The following is a 19275-nucleotide window of genomic DNA, read 5'->3' on the forward strand; positions in this document are numbered from 1 at the left end:
CTCTCCCAGGTACAGGGAGCTGGATTGGAAGTGGAGCACTCAGGACTCACCCACGTGGGATGCTGGCATGCAGGCGATGGCTTTACCTGCTACGCCACAGGGCTGGCCCCCGACACCGGGTCTCCTCTTGGCTCTACCCTACTGCATCTATGCCACAGCCTAGTGGGCATGCTATTTCCAGACATGGATTTACTGAGACAGAGATTCTCAGGGCTTAGTCCAAAGTCATCATCTTGATTTGTCCAACTCAAAGCCCAGCGCTCTCACCACCTTCTTTCTGTAGCCGTGAGGCGGGATATTGATAGTGCGTGCGGTGCCCCGGGCGGGGCAGGTGGGCGTGAGGCCTGTCGTCCGCAGCAGGACTGAGCTGTGACCTCGTCTGTCTTTGGGTAGGAAGAGGGACCTCCCAGGCCCTGATACACTCAGACAGGGGAGGGAGGAACCTTTTACCGAGTGCTGAGGCGAACAAAGACTTGTGAACACAGCGGATGACAAGGCACCAGGAGCTGCTGCAGGCCTCTTCTGAGGCAGTTCTGGGTTCTCCATGTCTGTCTGTCACCTGTAGCCTCCAATACCAGCTTCCTCCTGGAGCTTCCTCCCAAAGGTGGCCTGGAAGCCTAGCGGTTAGAGCCAGGCGCCCTGGTGCCTGGGAGAGGCTACCCGGTGGCGGGGGCTTGCCCTGTAGCTCAGGCCCACCTCAGCCTCAGTCAATACAAACCCCAGGGAAGACTTCCTGCCGCTCTGGGAACCTCGGACAAAGCCAAGGCAATGTTACCACCAGGCCTGCCGGCCACTTCTGGAAGCAGCATGCCCAGGACAGAGCGGGGCTCCACGCACGAAGCCGGTTTGCAAACGCAACCAAGAGGGCTCAGAGCCCCGTGCGCCCGCTCAGAAAAGGAAGAACACACCAGCCCCTCCAGCGAACTCGAAGGCTGGAAACGCAAGTGTCTGTAATTAGGCTGCGGAGTGACGTCCTGGCCCGCCCGAGCGCACGTTCACCGGGGGGCTGCCCTCCGTGGCTCGCGGGCCTGCTGGTCAGTGTCCAGGGCCCCGAGTGTTTGGATCGCATCTCGAGTCGCCGCCCTCCTAACTTGGGCTACACGAGCCCGTCCGAGGGCGCGTGCGCTCTGGAGAGACCCACGCGGGGGCAGTGGCCGCCAGGCTCACCGACCCCCGGGACGCGGGCTGGGCGGCGCGCGGGAGGTGCAGGTGCGGGCGCCTCTGCAGCTCCTGAAATCGCTCCGACCGGGGCGCGGGGCGGGGGTGGGGGGTGTGGGGACCCGGGAGCCCCTGTCCCCAGGGCCCGGCTGTGCGCGGTGGTGCACGGCTGACCGGGCAGATGCCCAGGGGTGGGGCCGGGAAGCCACGGGGGCGGACGCTTTCCGAGGTCTGGGACAAAGGCGCGCGAGCTCCGGGCCGCAGGAGCGGCGGCTCCCCGCGCGGCATCCCGGGCAGAGCGCACCGGCGGCGCCGAGGGGTCGGCCTGGAGCCTGGCCCGGCGCAGCCCCCGGCCGCGAGCCCCCTCGGCCACGTCCCCGCGCGAGGCACGCGCCGCCGGCTCCTGCCGCAGCTCGCAGCCCGTTGGCCCGCGCCGCGCGGGCGCTCCCGCCCCGCCTCGCCATTGGCTGGGTCGCCGCGGTCCCCGCGCGCGAGCCGCCGCTGACATCACGCGGCCTGAGGCGGCGGCGGCGCCCCCGGCCCGGTCCCGCAGCCCCTTCGGCAGAGGCGCCGCCGCGGTGCCCGGCGGAGGATGGTGCGGGCTGCGCCGGGGGCTCCCCGCCGCCGCAGCCGCAGCGCCGCAGCCCCAGCGGCCACAGCCTCGCCGCTCGCGGCGGGCAGCCGACCCCCGCACCGGCCGCGGGACGGGCGGCCGCGGTGAGGCGCGGAGGGCGGCGCGGGCGCCGGGGCCGGGCCGGGCCGAGCCTCGCAGCCGCAGCCGCCATGGGGGCCCTGACGAGCCGGCAGCACGCGGGCGTGGAGGAGGTGGACATCCCGTCCAATTCCGTGTACCGCTACCCGCCCAAGTCCGGTGAGGGCCCGCGGGCGGCGAGGGGAGCTGGGGAGCGGAGGGGGCTCGGGCCGCGATGTCCCGGAGCGGGGTGGGGGGGAAGGCCGAGCCCGCCCCCCACTCCGGCCCTGGGCGAATTAGCAGAGGGGGCTGCGCTAGGGGCCTGCCGGGGTCCCCAAGCCCCCGCGCCCGAGCACGTGAGCAGCCCCCGGCGTGGTTTGGCCTGCGACAGGGACTGCGGATGCGGCGGCCGCCCCGCACCGACACCCCTCCCCGCGCCGGGTCCCGCAGCCCTCGCGGGCTCAGGGCGCGCGGGGCCTGGGCTCCCTGACAGGCACCTGCGCCAGGTGCTGCCCCTGGACTGCGGCAGCCGGGGCCTGTGGAGAAGCGAGCGAGCGTCGGGTTTCTCGGGTTTCCCGCACCTCGGGAGGGTGCGGGCTGCGGGTTGGGGGGCTGTCACGAGGCGGGTCGGTGATTGGACGGAAATGTTTGGGGTGGCTGAGTGTCAGGGCCCCCTCGGAGTGACCTTTTGCACGCCTGGGTTTTGCAGTGGGGACAGCCCTGGGACGGGACAGGGGCTTTTGTTTAAGGCACAGAAGCGCTCTGTTATGGGCTGTGTCGTCAGTTTTGGAGGTGGGAGAGGGGACATCACACCGAGGTGGTGGCGCTGAGTGGGTCAGAGCGCCGGCCCCAGCTGCTGGTCTTTTCGTTTGTAATTGGGAGGGGCTCCCAGCAGCTCCTTGGCTTAGGATGTGGTGGGGATTTGGGGCATCCTGCAGTGAGGCGTGGGAGTTGGAGCCCGGCCCGGTCTCCTTTGGGTGCAATAAAGACTTGCTAATGGGGTGAGCTGGCTTCTCAGCGGTGCGCCCAGCGCCTGCCAGGTGAGCCTGCCTCCCAGCCCAGCGCGTGCCAGAGCCGCGTTTCCTGCTGTGGCTGTGCCAGCCAGTGCGGTGTAGTGAGGCGCCGCCGCCGGATGAAGCCGGACCCGCGTGGAGTCGGGGCTGAAGAAGGCCTGCCTTCTGTGATTTAATGGACAAAAATCCGCAGCGGAACCATGGTGTTTTTTGTTTTTGTTTTTGTTTTTGTTTTTGTTTTCTCAAACCATTTGGTTTTTTTTCATCGGTGGGAATCTGGAGCCGTTTGCTGAGCTGGGCGTTTTGAGGAGTTTGCTGCTGTGGGAGGGAGGTGGCAGAGCTGAGTGTCCGGAAGGCTCTTCCCTGGGGATGTGAGTTCAAGTGCGCATCTTGTATGGTGACAGCAAAGGCTGAAGGACCCAGCTGTAACTTCCCCTTAACTAACACACCCCACACCGTGCCTATGGCTTAACTAGTCCTCTCCACCCTGCCAGTCTTTCAAAAGCTCCCTAATTATAACTCATTTTAAAAATCACTTATTTGAAAGTCAGAGAGAGAGAGATCTTCCATCTTCTGGTTCTCTCCCCCTAAAGCCCGGAACAGCTGGGGCTGGGCCAGGCTGCAGCCGGGAGCCTGGAGCTCCGTCCTGGAGGGACGTGGCGGGCTGAGACCAGCTGCTCGGCCTCCCCGGGTGGGCGTTAGCGGGAAGCTGGGTTCGGGAGTGGAGCTGGGACTCACAGGGGATGCTGGTGCTGCGAGCAGCGCCTTAACTACTGCGCCAGGGCTCTGCCTCCGTAACTCGTTTCCAGCCGGGGTTGCACGTGAGGGAAATCTTCACCGAGAGTGGACCAAGTCATTTATGTTGACAGAAAAATGCAGAAAGTAGGAATCGGAACGTCCCTGTCCCAGCCAGCAGCCTTTGTGCATGCGGGTGGCCTTGCGTGGGGGCTCCCCCTCCCCCCGTTTCTAAGTCGACTGGGTCTTCAGACGACTCAGTGTCGCAGACCTTCGCTGCCTGCCCATTGGCACGAGCAGAGACCCAGAGAGAGGAACTGGTGCGGCCGGTGTCATCCAGCCAGAGTGCTCCGCCACACCACCTACCCCTGGGGCTTTCGCAGGGAATTGGGTCGTGAACTCGTCCCCGATGATTTGTTGATAGGGGACTGTTCCGTGGCAGAAACACAGCTCAGGGGCCTGTCCCTGTGGAGGCACCAGACAGAGTGGCCTTTGTCCTGGGTGCTGACCGTGGAGCAAAGCCAATAGCACAGTCCGCTCTCTCCAGGTGACTGCTGGGACATGCGTGTAGTCTGGGTGCCATGCAGAGGGAACCCTCTGGGAGTCTGTCACCTCTCCCTCTGAGGATGGTCCCGGGGCCGACCAGAAATTACTTTTTTATCTTCTCTGTGTTTTTGATTTTCATTGGAACTTTTTTTTAATTATTTTTTTGAATGTTAGAGGTACAGAGAGAGAGGAGGAAAGACAGAGAGAAGTGGGGGATCTTCCATCCACTGCTTCACTCCCCATATGGCTAATCTGGCCAAAGCCAGGAGCCAGGAGCTCCCTCTGGATCTCCCACGTGGGTGGCAGGGGACCAGGCACTTAGGGCATCTTCTGTTTTTCCCAGGCCGTTAGCAGGGAGCTGGGTCAGAGGTGGAGCAGCCCTGGGGCCGGTGCTATGGCGTAGTTGCTAAAGCTGCCGCCTGCAGTGCCGGCCTCCCATATGGGCACCAGCTGGAGTCCCGGCTGCTCCACTTCCGATCCAGCTCTCTGCTATGGCCTGGGAAAGCAGTGGAAGATGGCCCAACTGCTTGGGCCCCTGCACCCACATGGGAGACCTGGAGGAAATGCCTGTCTCCTGGATCGCTGGACCAGGGCATCTCCAGCCGTTGCAGCCATCTTGGGGAGTGAACCAGCAGATGGAAGACCTCTCTCTCTGCCTCTGTCTCTAACTCCACCTTTCAAATAAATTAAGAAAAAAAAAAAAAGTGGAGCAGCCGGGACTCAACTGGCGCCCATGAGATGCTGGCATCTCAGGCGACTTACCTGCCACCCACAACGTCAGCCCCACACTGAAACTCTTTTTGGTACACACATAGAACTTGAAACATTTAAATATTTTTGAGAACATACTAGGACTTTGATTTGTATTCCCCCCCCCCCCTTTGATGTAATAGAAGTGGGTGGCTATTTAGAATTATTTGTTTTTTTTTTTTAAGAAGTTAGTCACATGGTTCAATGTCTCAAAGAACTGCAAAGGTTTCCAGTGAAAGTCTTTTTTCTTTTTTTTTTCTTTTTTTTTTTTTTTTTTTGACAGACAGAGTTAGAGGGAGAGACGACAGAGAGAAAGGTCTTCCTTCCATTGGTTCACCCCCCAAATGGCCGCTACAGCCGGAGCTGCGCCAATCCGAAGCCAGGAGCCAGGTGCTTCCTCCTGGTCTCCCATGGGGGTGCAGGGCCCAAGCACTGGGCCATCCTCCACTGCACTCCCGGGCCACAGCAGAGAGCTGGCCTGGAAGAGGGGCAACCAGGACAGAACCGGTGCCCTGACTGGGACTAGAACCCGGGGTGCCGGCGCCGCAGGTGGAGGATTAGCCTAGTGAGCCGCAGCGCCAGCCCCAGTGAAAGTCTTGCTCTCACACCTGGTACCCTGAGCCCACACCCCTGTGTAGACATTGGGTGTCCTTGGGATTCTCCTGGCGTTCCTTGTCTGACGACGGCACAGTGTGCCATTTAACGCCTACACCTCGTTCTTTTTATTTCGGAGTCACTGGTGCTGCTTTTACATTACCTCCATGTTGGAGAGTTTAGCTGTTCTTTTTAACGACTATATAATATTCTGTGCATGTGCCGCTATGTTTTTACAGTCGCTTTTTAAGATTTATTTATTTATTTGAAAGACAGAGTTAGAGAGAGGCAGAGGCAGAGAGAGACAGATAATGAGAGAATTTTCCATCCACTGGTTCTCTCCCAGATGGCTGCATGTCCAGAGCTGTGCTGATCCGAAGCCAGGAGCCAGGAGCTTCCTCCGGGTCTCCCGTGTGGGTGTAGGGGCTCAAGGACCTGGGCCATCCTCTCCTGCTTTCCCAGGCCATAGCAGAGAGCTGGGTCAGAAGTGGAGCAGCCAGGTCTTGAACCGGCACGCACATGGGATGCTGGCACTGTAGGTGGCAGCTTTACCCCTGCGCCACAGCGCTGGCCCCATACATAGTCTGTTGATGAGTATTCGAATTTCTTTGCAGTATTTTGTTATTACAAAGAATGCAGCAATGAATAATGGTAAACGTGTGTTCTTGATGACTTTTAGCTTTAATGAATGTGTGATTATTAATCATTTAAGTAACAGAAGTTGTGGTAGGAGTTAGTTTCAATTTAGTATTTCTGCATTAGCATAGAAAGCAATTTATAGCTCCGCATTTGGTTGTGCCTTTGCAATTTAAAATCTTCTGTTTATTTATCTGAGAAGTAGAAAGGCAAGAGGGAGAGACAGCAGTCCCATCATTTGGCTCGTTCCGGGCTCACTCTGCAAATGCCTGCAAAGGCCAGGCTTGGGCCAGGCCAGGGCGCAGAGCCAGGAACACAATCCAGGTCTCATACGTGGGTGGTTGGAACCCACGAGTCATCACTGCTGTCTCTCGGGGGTCTGCGTTGGCAGGAGGCTGGGGTCAGGAGCCAGACCCAGGTATCGCACCCAGCTGCTCTGACGTGGGACGCGGGTATCCTGACCGCTGGGCTACATGCCGGCCCTCCTGCCTTTGCACTTTTTGAGCTAGATACCATACGTGCTTTTGATCCTTGTCTTGAGGTCTTTGCTTCTTTACATGCCCACGTCCATCTGTTTGTCCAGCAGAGATGTGGCTTTGCTTTCTGGCAGGCACATCCATGTCGATAAGGGACATTAGACCTCTCCTCTCTATCCAGAAAGGAATCTGCAAACTATAAAGACAATCCAATTCATATAAATAAATCAGTACCTCTGCCAGTTTCTGTGCCAACTGTAAGGAGTTAGTGGAACACAGAATCAGAAGGTCACTCTGTTGTGGTATCAAAGGTTTTGAAATCCAGGCCTAGTTTATTCACAATACTCATTCCCATGAGCTCTCTGTAAGACTCATGGAATTTTAGCAAACTGGAAAACAGGAATAATTTGTTTTTCTGAAGTCTTGAGACGTAAGCCTCTTAGAGAAATTCAGAATGCTAATGAGGGGGTGGGCATTTAGCCTAGCAGTAGACACATCAATAAAATAAATCTTTATTTATACTTTGTTGAGAACAGACTGATTGATTTCACTTCTTTTTTAAATTTTTATTTATTTTTAAAAGAATTATTATTTTCTTAAAAGGAGAATTAGAGAGAGAGGGAGATACAGGGAGAGTGAGATCTTCCATCCACAGCTTCATTACCCAAATGGCTGCAGTGGCTGGGGCTGGGCCAAGCTAAAGCCAGGATCCAGGAACCCCACGTGGGTGCAGGGGCCCAACCGCTTGGGCCATCTTCTGCTGCTTCCCCAGGCACAGTGACAGGGAGCTGGGTCCGAACAGGAGGAGCCGGGACATGGACTGGCCGTGGGCAGCCCAGTCTGCTGTGCCACAACACCAGACCCGGTTTTACCTCTTGGTGTGTGCGTGTGTGTGTGTGTGCGTGTGTGCATGCATGTGCACGCATGTGCATGTGTGTGTGTCTGCATGTGTGCGCGTGTGCATGTGCATGTGTCTGCATGTGTGCATGTGCGTGCGTGTGTGTGCACGTGTGTGCGGGTGTGTGCATGTGTGTGCGTGCATGCATGTGTGTGTGCATGTGTGCATGTGTGGTATATGCGTGTGTGCACGTGCATGTGTGCGTGTGAGCACGTGTGTGCATGTGTGTGCGCACGTGTGGGTGTGCATGTGTGCGCGTGTGTGCGCATACATGTGTGCATGTGCGTGTGTGCATGTGTGCGCGTGTGTGCACAAACATGTGTGCATGTGTGTGTGCATGTGTGTGTGCACGTGTGCGTGGAGTTTGTTTTTACCAGGGTGAGGACGTGGGCTGGGAAGGGTGGCTCCGGGCAGCCTCCCCAGGGAGTGTCTGCTGCTCTTCCGGGGCTGCTCCGTGGAGCTGCTGCTGTCTCTCGCGCTGCTCTCGCTGCCCGCGGCGCTTCAGGGCCACCGCGGCCTGGCTTCTCCTCTTTCTCTCGGGGACCTTCCTGCTGCACCGCGCGCCACTTCCTCCTGGGCTGAGGGTTCCTTCCTCGGGGGCTCACGCTGCCCCGTCCCCTGCAGGTCACTGCTAACCAACTCCTCCTTTTTCTTGGGTTTGGAGGAAGAGACGGACGGTTCTCCCGTTCTGTCCTCCGAGGAGCCTCCCGGGCTGTCGCCTTTTCTTGGGCTTGGGTTTTCCCGCGCCTCCTCGCACTCCTCCGAGGTGCTTGCCAGGGCGAGCGCGGCCGGGACGAGCTCTGGTCTCAGCAGCCACCTCCTGAGGCAGGCTCCTCCCGAGCCCCCGGGACTCTCTCCAGTCTCACGGGGCAGCCACTCCGCAGCTTGTTCTGGAAGCTTCTGCCCAGCACACTCGTGGGTCCCTCGGAGAAGCAAGGCAACACTGCGTCGTTTGCCAGGTGTCAGGCGGCGCGGCCTGTGCTCGGCCGCTGCTGGCCAGTGAGGGTGGAGTGGGAGCTGAGTCCACATGTGGCTGTGTCACCCTTGTCTTCAGGGCTCTGGATACTTGGTCCCTTTGCTGGGCCGTGGAATCACTGACACCAGGACTGGCGTCACCCCCGGCAGAGGCCTGCGTGGGTCGGGGAGCCCTGGGCGGCCGTCACTGTGAGTGATTGTGTCTCAGCATCCGGGGACTCTGATGTCCCCGTACAGTGACTTTGTCTTTGCTCCTTGGCGTCTCTTTTCTCCTTTTGCTACCATTAATGTGCATCACGGAGCACCTGCATCAAGTAGGCACAGTACGCAGAGCCTGACCCACAAGCTGCTCGGAGATTTTGGTGCCTAAGGCGAGCAGGGACAGAAACCCTGGAGCCGGCTGCCTCCGGCAGGACGACCTGGGCCGTAGAAGGAAGCGTGAATGATGTGAGCTGCTTGGCTGGGCCGGTGAGGGCTGCGCGCAGCGGTTCACTCCGAGGGGCCAGCGCGTGTGTGCGGAGGCGGGCAGGGCAGCAGTCTGGGCGCTCAGCTAGGGTCGGTGTGTCACGGTCTTGAGGCAGAATCCTTCCCCACTGGGAAACCTCAGTTCTTGCTCTCCGTGCCTGTGCATGATTGAATGAGGCCTAATCCACGTCATCCGAGGTCATCTCTTTAACTTGAAGTCCGCAGATACGGACGCTGACCCCCAGAGTCCCTCATCTAGACAGACACTGGGCACCCTAGCCTAGCCAAGTTGACATCCTAAACTTTTTAAAAGATTTATTTGTTTATATGAAAGGCAGAAGGTGGAGGGGCAGAGAGAAAGAGAGAGAGAGAGAGATCTTACATCTGCTGCTTTACTCCCCAAATAGCTGAAACAGCCATTGGTTCAGGTCACAGCCAGGAGCCCAGAACTCCACTGGGGGTCTCCCACGTGGCTGGCAGGGGCCCAAGTATTTGGGCCGTCTTCCACTGCCTTCCCAGGCATGTTGGCAGGGAGCTGGATCAGAAGCAGAGCAGCCTGGACTTGAACCAGCACTCTGATGTTGGTGTTGCTAGCAGCAGCTTGAGCCGTGTGCCTCAACACCAACCCTGATGTATAAAATTTAACAATCTCAATTATTCTTGGGAACTAGGTGCTAAACTTGAGTTTTGAGCTGCTGAATGAGTTCTTGTTCTGTGAACATGTGAAACAAAATTTCAGATTACATAGTTCTTAAAAATCATTGTCTAAAAATTATACTCCTTCCAAAATTTCAGTGCTTATCATTTAGTGTCAGAGATAAGCCTACAGAAATAAGGATGCAGAGTAAGATCTGGTGTGTGGGCTAGCAGTTAAACTACCACGTAGGATACCTGTGTCCCACACTGGGGAGTCTGGGTTCAAGTCCTGGCCCTACTTTAAATTCCAGCTTCCTTCTAATTCAGACTCTGGGAGGCAGCAGGTGGTGGTCCAAGCACTTGGATCCCTGTGACCCACATGGGAGATGGAGACTGAGTTCCTGGCTCCTGACTTCAGCCCCCTCTTTGTTGCTGGCGTTTGGGGGTGAACCAGCAGATGGGAGTATCCTCTCTCTGTCTCTGTCTGTCTGTCCCTCTCTCTTTGCCTCTCAAACAAATAAAAAAATGTTTTTAAATCTAGAATAGTCCATATCCAAGTGAGATCTATCACAGGAATGCAAGGATGGTTTAATGCAAGGTTGACTTGAGCATCAGTCAGTGTTAATATGCCATATTAATAGGAGAATGAAAGCATGGAATCATCTCAAAGATGCAGGCGAAACATTTGACAAAATCCAACATCGATGGATGTGAGAATTCCACACTAGGGACAGGAAGGAGCTTCTTGACGTGGTAGCAGGTATCCGTGAAGAGCATTGTACTCCCTGTGAAGCACCGGGTGCTTTCCTGATAATACCAGGGGCGGGGCGGGCGAGGATGTCTGCTTCCGCCCCTGGGTGTTTGTACTGAAGAGCCTAACTAGCACAATACGGACTTTAAAAAATGTTTAGGGCATCCGGCTTGTAAAGTGATAAGTAAAACCATGTTTATTCACAGATGGCATGTTCCTTCTGTAGGAAATACCAAGAATTCCACACACACACACCACACAAAAACCCCTACAACTAATAAATTAGGTAGGTTGCAGATACAAGAACAGCATACAAATATCAATTGTATTTTTAAACACAAGAAATAATCTGAGGATGATATTATAAAAACGTTTTCATCCCTAATAGCATCAAAAAATAATAAAATTCTTAGGAGTAAACTTAAAAAAAGAAGTATAAGACTGATACACTGAAAATTCCAAATATTGTCAAGATTGAAGCTTCAAAGAAATTTTAAAAACTAAATAATGCAAACTTTTCATGCTCATTGATTACAAGATAATGTTTTTAACCTGTTTATTTATTTGAAATGCAGAGAGAGTACTTCCATCCACAGGTTCAATCCTCAAATAGGGGCCGACACTGTGACATAGTGGGTAAGGCCGCTCGCTGCCTACAGTGCCAGCATGCCGTGTGTGTGCTGGCTGGAGTCCTGGCTGCTCCACTTCCCATCCAGCTCTCTGCTGTGGCCTGGGAAAAGCAGCAGAAGATGGCCCAGGTCCTTGGGCCCCTGCACCCGAGTAGGAGACCTGGAGGAGGCTCCTGGCTCCTGGCTTCGGATTGGCACAGTTCTGGCTGTTGTGGCCATCTGGGGAGTGAACCAGCAGATGGAAGACCTCCCTCTCTGTCTCTCTCTGTCTCTGTCTCTCTCTATGACTCTGCCTTTCAAATAAAATAAAAATGTTTTAAAAAATAATCCTCAAATAGCCGCATTAGGCCAGGCTGAACCCAGAAGCCAGACTTAATCTGGGGCTCCATGTGGCAGCCCCACTACCTGTGCATCGCTGCCGCCTCCCAGGTGCACATAGCAGGAAGCTAGGACTGGAGTGGAGCTGGGCCTCTGATACGGGGCGTGGGTGTCCCCAGCGGTTGGTAGCTGCTGTGCCAGACGCCTGCCTCTGCTAGACTCAGTGTCGTCAAGAGCTGGCGTTCTCCAGACTGATTAAAAACTGAATGCATTTTACGTCGAAATCCCAGCAGGATGTTTTGCAGAAATTGGCCAGGTGGTCCTAGAATTTGTATGGAACTGCAAAGGATATAGAATATCCAAAAAATTTTGAAAAAGAACAAAGTTAGATTTTTTGCTACTCTATTCTAAAAAACTATAAAGCCACAGTAATCAAAACAGTATGGTATTTTCAGTTTATAACAAAATATAGTAGAACAGAATTACAGGCTAGAAATAAATCCTTTTATTTATTGTCAGCCGACTTTGACGAAAGTGCCAAGACACCTCTGTGATGCTGGGACAACTGAGTATTTTTTTTTTTTTTTTTGACAGGCAGAGTGGACAGTGAGTGAGAGAGACAGAGAGAAAGGTCTTCCTTTGCCGTTGGTTCACCCTCCAATGGTCGCCGCGGCTGGCGTGCTGCGGCCGCGCACCGCGCTGATCCAAAGGCAGGAGCCAGGTACTTCTCCTGGTCTCCCATGGGGTGCAGGGCCCAAGCACTTGGGCCATCCTCCACTGCACTCCCTGGCCACAGCAGAGAGCTGGCCTGGAAGAGGGGCAACCAGGACAGAATCCGGCGCCCCGACCGGGACTAGAACCCGGTGTGCCGGTGCTGCTAGGCGGAGGATTAGCCTGTTGAGCCGCGGCGCCGGCTACAACTGAGTATTAACAAGAAAAAAAATGCAAACTCTTTTGTCACATCACCAAAATTAACTCCAAGTGGGCCACAGAGAGAAAAGACCACTCAGAAATTGGGAGAACACGTTTGCAAATCATGCACATGATGAGATTTGTGTCTAGACTATATGAAGAGCTCTCAAAACTCAATATAAAAACAACCCAATTTAAAAAAGGGCCAGTGCCGCAGCTCACTTGGCTAATCCTCCACCTGTGGCACCGGCACCCCGGGTTCTAGTCCCGGTTGGGGCACCTGATTTTGTCCCGGTTGCCCCTCTTCCAGTCCAGCTCTCTGCTGTGGCCCGGGAAGGCAGTGGAGGATGGCCCAGGTGCTTGGGCCCTGCACCCCATGGGAGACCAGAAGGAAGCACCTGGCTCCTGGCTTCGGATTGGCACAGCGCACCGGCCGTGGAGGCCACTTGGGGGGTGAACCAACGGAAGGAAGACCTTTCTCTCTGTCTCTCTCTGTCACTGTCTAACTCTGCCTGTCAAAGAAAAAAGGGGGGGGGGCAAAGGACTTGCATAGACGTTTCTCCAGAACAGGTGTACAGTGGACAATAAGCATATGGAAAGATGCATAGTGTCATCAGCCAATCGGGAAACAACAGATCAAAAGTACAGTTAGAGCCCACCTGGATGGCTGTGATCAAAAGTACAGTGGTGACAGGTGTTGACAACGATACAGAGAAATGAATCCGCACGGCCCGCTGAGGGGAATGTAAAGTGGTACAGCCACTGGGCACCACTGACAGCGCCTCAAGTGACCAGTTATATGACTCGGCAGTGCCACTCCCCAAAAGCTGACAAACGCATTCACAAAAAAACTTGTATGTGAATGTCCATAGTAGCTAAAAGGTGGCGATAACTCAGATGCCTACCAGCTGACAAGTGGTACAAATAATAAAACGTGGTAAATCCATGTAATGATACGTTGTTCATCAGTCAAAAAAAAAATGAAGAATTGATCTGTGCCACCATGCTTGGGTGAATCTTGCAAACATTTTGCTCAGTGAAAGAAGCCAGATGCAGGCGGCCATCTCTGGTATAATCCCATTTATATGAAATGTCCAGTACAGGAAAATCCACAGAGACAGAAAGTGGATTAGAGGCTGCCAGGGACGGGGGAGAGGAGGAAATGAGGTGACTGCTAATGGGTTTCTTTTTAAGGTAATGAAATTGTTCTAAAATTAGATAGTGGTGAACGGTTACGTAACGGGGGATAAACCGACAACCGCTGGGCTGTGCACTCGAGATAGGCAGGTGGCATGCCATGTAACTTATGTCTCAATAAAGCTCCTTAAAAAACATGGACCGTGGACCTAAGTGCAAGAATTAAAACTAAAACCCCCAGAAGAAGACCTGGGAGGAGACATTTATTTGATTAGGACTGGTCAAGGAGTTCTCAGACATGACCTGGAAGCACGGTTCATACAGGTAAAAAATGACATATTGGATTTCTTCAAATTAAAAATATCTGTGCTTCAAACGACATTAAAATGAACAGGCAGGCCACCTCCTCGAAGAAGTGTTTACAGATCAAAACCAAAAACGTTTATAAATGAAGGATTTGTATCGAGAATATATCAAAAATTCTTACAACTCTGCTAAGAAGACAGCCCGATTTAAAAATGGACAAGAGTTAAATAGGCGTTTCACCAGGAAAGATACAGGAGTGGCCAACAAGACGTGGAACGGCTCTCAGCGTCAGCAGTCACGGCAACACAGTGATAACGCGTTGTTGTACCGCTTCTGCTGACTGGACGGCTAGAAAGGATTCCAGCACTGTGCTGGGAGTCTGGTACAGCGGTTGGGACACCTCCCGGGACCCCCACATCCCGTATCAGAGCGCCTGGTTCAGGTCTGGGCTCCGCTTCCTGCTACCGCGTGCCCCGGGAGGCAGCCCTGATGGCTCAGGGACTCGGGTCCCGGGACGAGCACTGTGGCACAGCAGGGTCAGGTGTTGCTGTGATGCCAGCATCCCATAGTGATGGGTGCCTGGGTCAGTCTCTCCGTTTCCAACCCAGCTTCCTGCTGATGTGCCTGGGCAGCAGATGGTGGCTCAAGAACTTGGGTTCCTGCCACCCACGCAGGAGAGCTACGTGGAGTTCCTGGCTCCAGGCATTTGGGGAGTGAGCCGCAGATGGAAGATCTCTTTCCTCTCTTTCTCCTCTCTCTTTCTCTTTCTCTCTCTCTCTCTCATTGCCTTTCTTTTTTTTTTTTTTTTTTTTTTTTTTTTAACAGGCAGAGTGGACAGTGAGAGAGAGAGAGAGAAAGGTCTTCCTTTGCCATTGGTTCACCCTCCAATGGCCACCACGGCCTGCACACCACACTGATCCGAAGGCAGGAGCCAGGTACTTATCCTGGTCTCCCATGGGGTGCAGGTCCCAAGCACTTGGGCCATCCTCCACTGCACTCCCGGGCCATAGCAGAGAGCCAGCCTGGAAGAGGGGCAACCGGGACAGCATCCAGCGCCCCGACCTGGACTAGAACCCGGTGTGCCGGCGCCGCAAGGCAGAGGATTAGCCTAGTGAGCCGCAGCGCCGGCCATCATTGCCTTTCAAATAAAATGAAAATAGCTAGGAATTTTTAAAAATACCATCAAACGTTGACAAGAACACAGAAGATTCTGAATCCCTGTGAGTTGCCGAGGGGAATGTAAAATGCCACGGCCAGTGCGGACAGGGCTGGGCAGTCTTGACCTCACCCAGCAGGTCCGCGTCTGTGATCCGTTCCGAAGAGATAGAGAATGTCTAGAAGCAGACACGCACACAGATATTCATAGCAGCATTGCTCCCAGTGGCCAGAAACACTGGGAATAATCCAGGTGTCCATCACTCTGGACAGACAGTACGCAGCGTATTCACTCAGTGAAACACTGTTCAGCCAATTAAAGGAGTGGACTGCTGGTCCGTGCTGCTCGGCGTGACTTAACTTCCAAATATTAGGCTAAGTGAAAGAAGCCAGATGCACTGTATGAGCCTGTTTCTACGAGATGGCCGGAAGCAGCAAATTCGTAGAGATCTGAGGCAGGACAGCGTGGCCTCGGGCTGAGCTGCGCTGGAGTCGATGGTAACCAGGGGTGATGGACCCGGTTGGGGTGACGTTACCAAAACCATTGAGTTGTACCGTGGATGGATTTTTATGCTGTGTGTTTTCTATACAAAGCTGTTTAAAAAGGACAGAGGGGTTTATGACTTTAGAATAAAATGAAGAGTATAATCACTAAGGACTGGGTTCTGGGTGTAGACTCTGAAGGCAGAACCCTCAAACAGCCCAGTGTAGAAAGGAGTATTAGTAATGACCGAAGCTTGAGATATTCCGGACGGGTTTCGAGAATGATGAATAGATTAGTTGGGGCAGAAAGTTCCAGAAAGATAGAGAGGAAATTTGAGCTAAAATTGAGAGGAACCAAATGGTGTTTTAAGAAAGACTTATCTCGGCCGGCGCCGCGGCTCACTAGGCTAATCCTCCTCCTTGCGGCGCCGGCACACCGGGTTCTAGTCCCGGTTGGGGCGCCGGATTCTGTCCCGGTTGCCCCTCTTCCAGGCCAGCCCTCTGCTGTGGCCCGGGAGTGCAGTGGAGGATGGCCCAGGTGCTTGGGCCCTGCACCCCATGGGAGACCAGGAGAAGCACCTGGCTCCTGGCTCCTGCCATCGGATCAGCGCGGTGCGCCGGCAGCAGCGCGCCGGCCGCGGCGGCCATTGGAGGGTGAACCAACGGCAAAGGAAGACCTTTCTCTCTGTCTCTCTCTCTCACTGTCCACTCTGCCTGTCAAAAAAAAAAAAAAAAAAAAAAAAAAAAAAAAAAAAAAAAGACTTATCTCTAAAAGTGATTCAAATTAAATTATTTTTAAGCTTTGGAGCTGTAAATCTTTTAATGTAGAATGTGATTCTCTGAGACTGGCGCTATGGTGCAGCGGGTTAAAGCCCCGGCCTGAAGCGCCGGCGTCCCATATGGGCACTGGTTCAAATCCCAGCTGCTCTACTTCTGATCCAGCTCCCGGCTAATGCTCCTGGGAAAGCAGCAGAAGATGGCTCAAGTGTTGGGCTCCTGCACCCACGTGGGAGACCCGCAGGAATCTCCTGGCTCCTGGCTTCGGATCAGTTCAGCTCTGGCCATTGGGACCATTTGGGGAGTGAACCAGCAAGATGGAAGACCTGTCTCTCTACCTCTCCCTGTAACTCTGTCTTTCAAATAAATGAAATAAATCTTTTAAAAAGAAGAAGAAGGAAGGAAGGAAAGAGAGAGAGAGAAAGGAGGCGAAGTGGTGGCTGGGGAGACGGGGGGCACAGGCCTTGGTGTAGACCAACACGGCGACCTCTGTGACCCAGCCTGCAGACAGCTCCAGGTCCTGCCCAGGATGCTTTGCACCAAGCGCATAGCCAGTGCGTCCGGGCCTTCTGTGGCCTGGGTGTTGGAAGTGAGGCACCGCCGGCAGAACTGAGCGCCTGGAGCGGAAACGGCTTTAGAGTGGGTCCTAAAGTCAGCTGGGGCTCGCCTGCCCCTCAGCATCCAGGGAAATGAGACCGAGCCTCCCCCCCCCCCCCAGAATCCTTCCCAAGAGGTCTGGGAATTCCCAGGGGACTAAAGCTGGGGCCCTCGTGTGTCCTGGACACCAGCTTGCTGTCTTTGCCCACAGCGGATGTGACAGTCTGTCTTTCAATTCCTCCAAAAATTTTCATTCACGTAAAAGTATTCAAAGTGTAGATTTTACTAAAGATGTGTGGGCAGAATCACAAGTGGCCCCAAAGGAATAATGAGCGTGGTTAACCCCAAGCTTTTCTTCAGCCGGGGAGCTGTATCGGCTCTTAAGTCATCTTTTCCAGCCTCTCTCTCTCTCTTTCTTGCCTTTTTTTTTTTTTTTTTTTTTTGACAGGCAGAGTGGATAATGAGAGAGTGAGAGAGACAGAGAGAAAGATCTTCCTTTTTGCCATTGGTTCACCCTCCAATGGCCGCCACTGCTGGTGTGCTGCGGCCGGTGCACCGCACTGATCCGAAGGCAGGAACCAGGTACTTATCCTGGTCTCCCATGGGGTGCAGGGCCTAAGCACTTGGGCCATCCTCCACTGCACTCCCTGGCCACAGCAGAGAGCTGGCCTGGAAGAGGGGCAACCGGGACAGAATCCGGCGCCCCAACTGGGACTAGAACTCAGTGTGCCGGCGCCGCAAGGCAGAGGATTAGCCTAGTGAGCCGCTGCGCCGGCCCTCTCTCGCTTTTAAGTTACTTATTGACTTGAAAGGTTCACTCCCCAGATGGCTGCAACAGGGCCAGAGCCAAGAGCTTCATCTGGATCTCCAACAGGGTGCAGGGGCCCAGAGACTCGGGCTTGGGCCAGCTTCCACTGCTTTCCCAGGTGCATTAGCAGGGAGTTGGATTGGAAGTGGAGCAGCCGGGACTCGAACTGGCATCCATACGGGATGCTGGCACTGCAGGTGGTGGCTGAACCAACTACGCCGCAGCGCTGGCCCCCTACATTCCAATCTTAAGCCACCTGCCTCATCTTTTCATCTGGATATCCCGTTTTTGCCTCCAGCTCAATGAGCAGAAGATCTCTCTCTCTCTCTCTCTCTCTCTCTCTGTCTCTCTCTGTCTCTCTGTCTGTCTCTCTGTCTCTCCCTTCCTCTCACTCTGTGACTCTGCCTTTCAAATAAAATTGATATTTAAAAAAAAAAATAGTAGAAAAGGGGCTGGTACTGTAGCGCAGTGGGTTAAAGCCTCGGCCTGTGGCACCAGCATCCCATATTGGGCGCCGGTTCAAGTCCCAGCTGCTCCACTTCCGATCCAGCTCTCTTCTGTGGCCTGGGAAAAGAGTAGAAGATGGCCCAAGTCCTTAGGCCCCTGCACTCGTGTGGGAGACCGGAGGAAGCTCCTGGCTCCTGGCTTCGGATCAGCTCAGCTCTGGCCGTTGTGGTCAGTTGGGGAGTGAACCAGCGAATTGAAGACCATTCTCTCTCTCTCTCTTTCTCTCTCTCTAACTCTGTCTTTCAAATAAATAAAAATAAATCTTTAAAAATTAAAACAAGAAGATTGGAGTGTAGCTCCACAGAGAGATTGGAGACAAAGGTTTGGGAATGGAGGATGGGAAGGAGAAGCCAGCGTGTGTCAGGGCCCACCAGGCCTGGCCGGATATTAAGCACATGGGATTCTACTCAGTCCCAACAAGTCGGTCCTTTGAAAGAAGTAGTATTATCTCCATTTTACAAATAAAGCAAAGCTCAAAAAGTTTAAATAATATTTCCTAGGTCACACCGCTGGGGGCATCAGGATAAAATGCAGCTGTGGTTTAAGGCAAGGTCTTTGTTTTGGTTCAGTGAGGGGCAGGGAGAGGGAGGTGAGACGAGGGTTGGGGCCAGAAATGAGCTCTTAGAGACAAGTTGGTGTTTATTGGCAAAATTGGGTGGAAAAGTAGAGCCAGAGAAGTAGAAGGAGACCGAGAGCTGTTAGGGATTCTGGAAGCCAAAGGGAAAAGAGCTCGGACAGGAGTGCTGAGTTTCGCTGAGTGTTCCTATTGTGAACGAGGTGTGGGACGGGACCGCTGGCTTGGAGTCCTGGGAAGCAGTTTCGGTCGAGTGTTGGGAATGATTGTAAAGATTCCAGGACTTGCTGGGTGTGGAGGACAGAGGGTGAATGATAGGCGGTGGGTAGATGGAGGTTAAGCCGTGGCAGAGAGAGCTTCTTGGTATTTCTTTCATTTTTATTTGGGAGGCAGAGAGAAAGATAACTCCCATCCACTGGTTCACTCCCCAGATACCCCCGGGAGCCAGGATTGGGCCAGGTTGGAGTTGGGAGCTGGGAACGCCATCCAGGTCTCCCACACGAGTGGGAGGGAGCCAAGTACTTGAGCCGTCACCACGTGCTGCCCCTTGGGGTGAGCCTTAGCCAGAAGCGAGTCAGGAGCAGGGCTGGGACTTGAACCCTGGTACTGCAGTGGGGGTGCAGGCACCCGAGTGGCATCTTGACCACTGCCACCCACACCCCCATCCTTAATAGCAGGAGTACTTCTCATGGAGCCGAGTGGGACTATCAGTTTGTAAAATTACATACTTCAATGCACGAAGTCTCTT

At 54.3% G+C, this 19275-nt stretch overlaps 1 protein-coding gene and 1 non-coding gene across 4 annotated transcripts in view; one reads left to right on the forward strand and one right to left on the reverse strand.

The window, feature by feature from the left end:
- The first annotated feature begins 1655 nt into the window (after nt 1-1655).
- The window catches only part of RNF157 (ring finger protein 157), an 81367-nt gene continuing 63747 nt past the window's right edge, over nt 1656-19275 (forward strand). For 2 of the 3 annotated variants that reach the window (XM_017338920.3, XM_070060271.1), the window contains exon 1: nt 1657-2029. In XM_017338920.3, the coding sequence (XP_017194409.2) occupies nt 1942-2029 (88 nt within the window). In that variant the 5' untranslated portion in view covers nt 1657-1941. Of the gene's footprint in view, nt 2030-19275 lie in introns of all 3 variants that reach the window. The other variant, XM_008250917.4, reaches the window with a different exon arrangement.
- Nucleotides 8587-8667, reverse strand: LOC127488560 (small nucleolar RNA SNORD86). The gene has a single exon (XR_007916304.1). It is a non-coding gene; the product is annotated as a small nucleolar RNA SNORD86 (small nucleolar RNA).

The sequence above is a fragment of the Oryctolagus cuniculus genome, chromosome 17 (genome assembly GCF_964237555.1).
Source record: "Oryctolagus cuniculus chromosome 17, mOryCun1.1, whole genome shotgun sequence".
Taxonomy (NCBI): Eukaryota; Metazoa; Chordata; class Mammalia; order Lagomorpha; family Leporidae; genus Oryctolagus; species Oryctolagus cuniculus.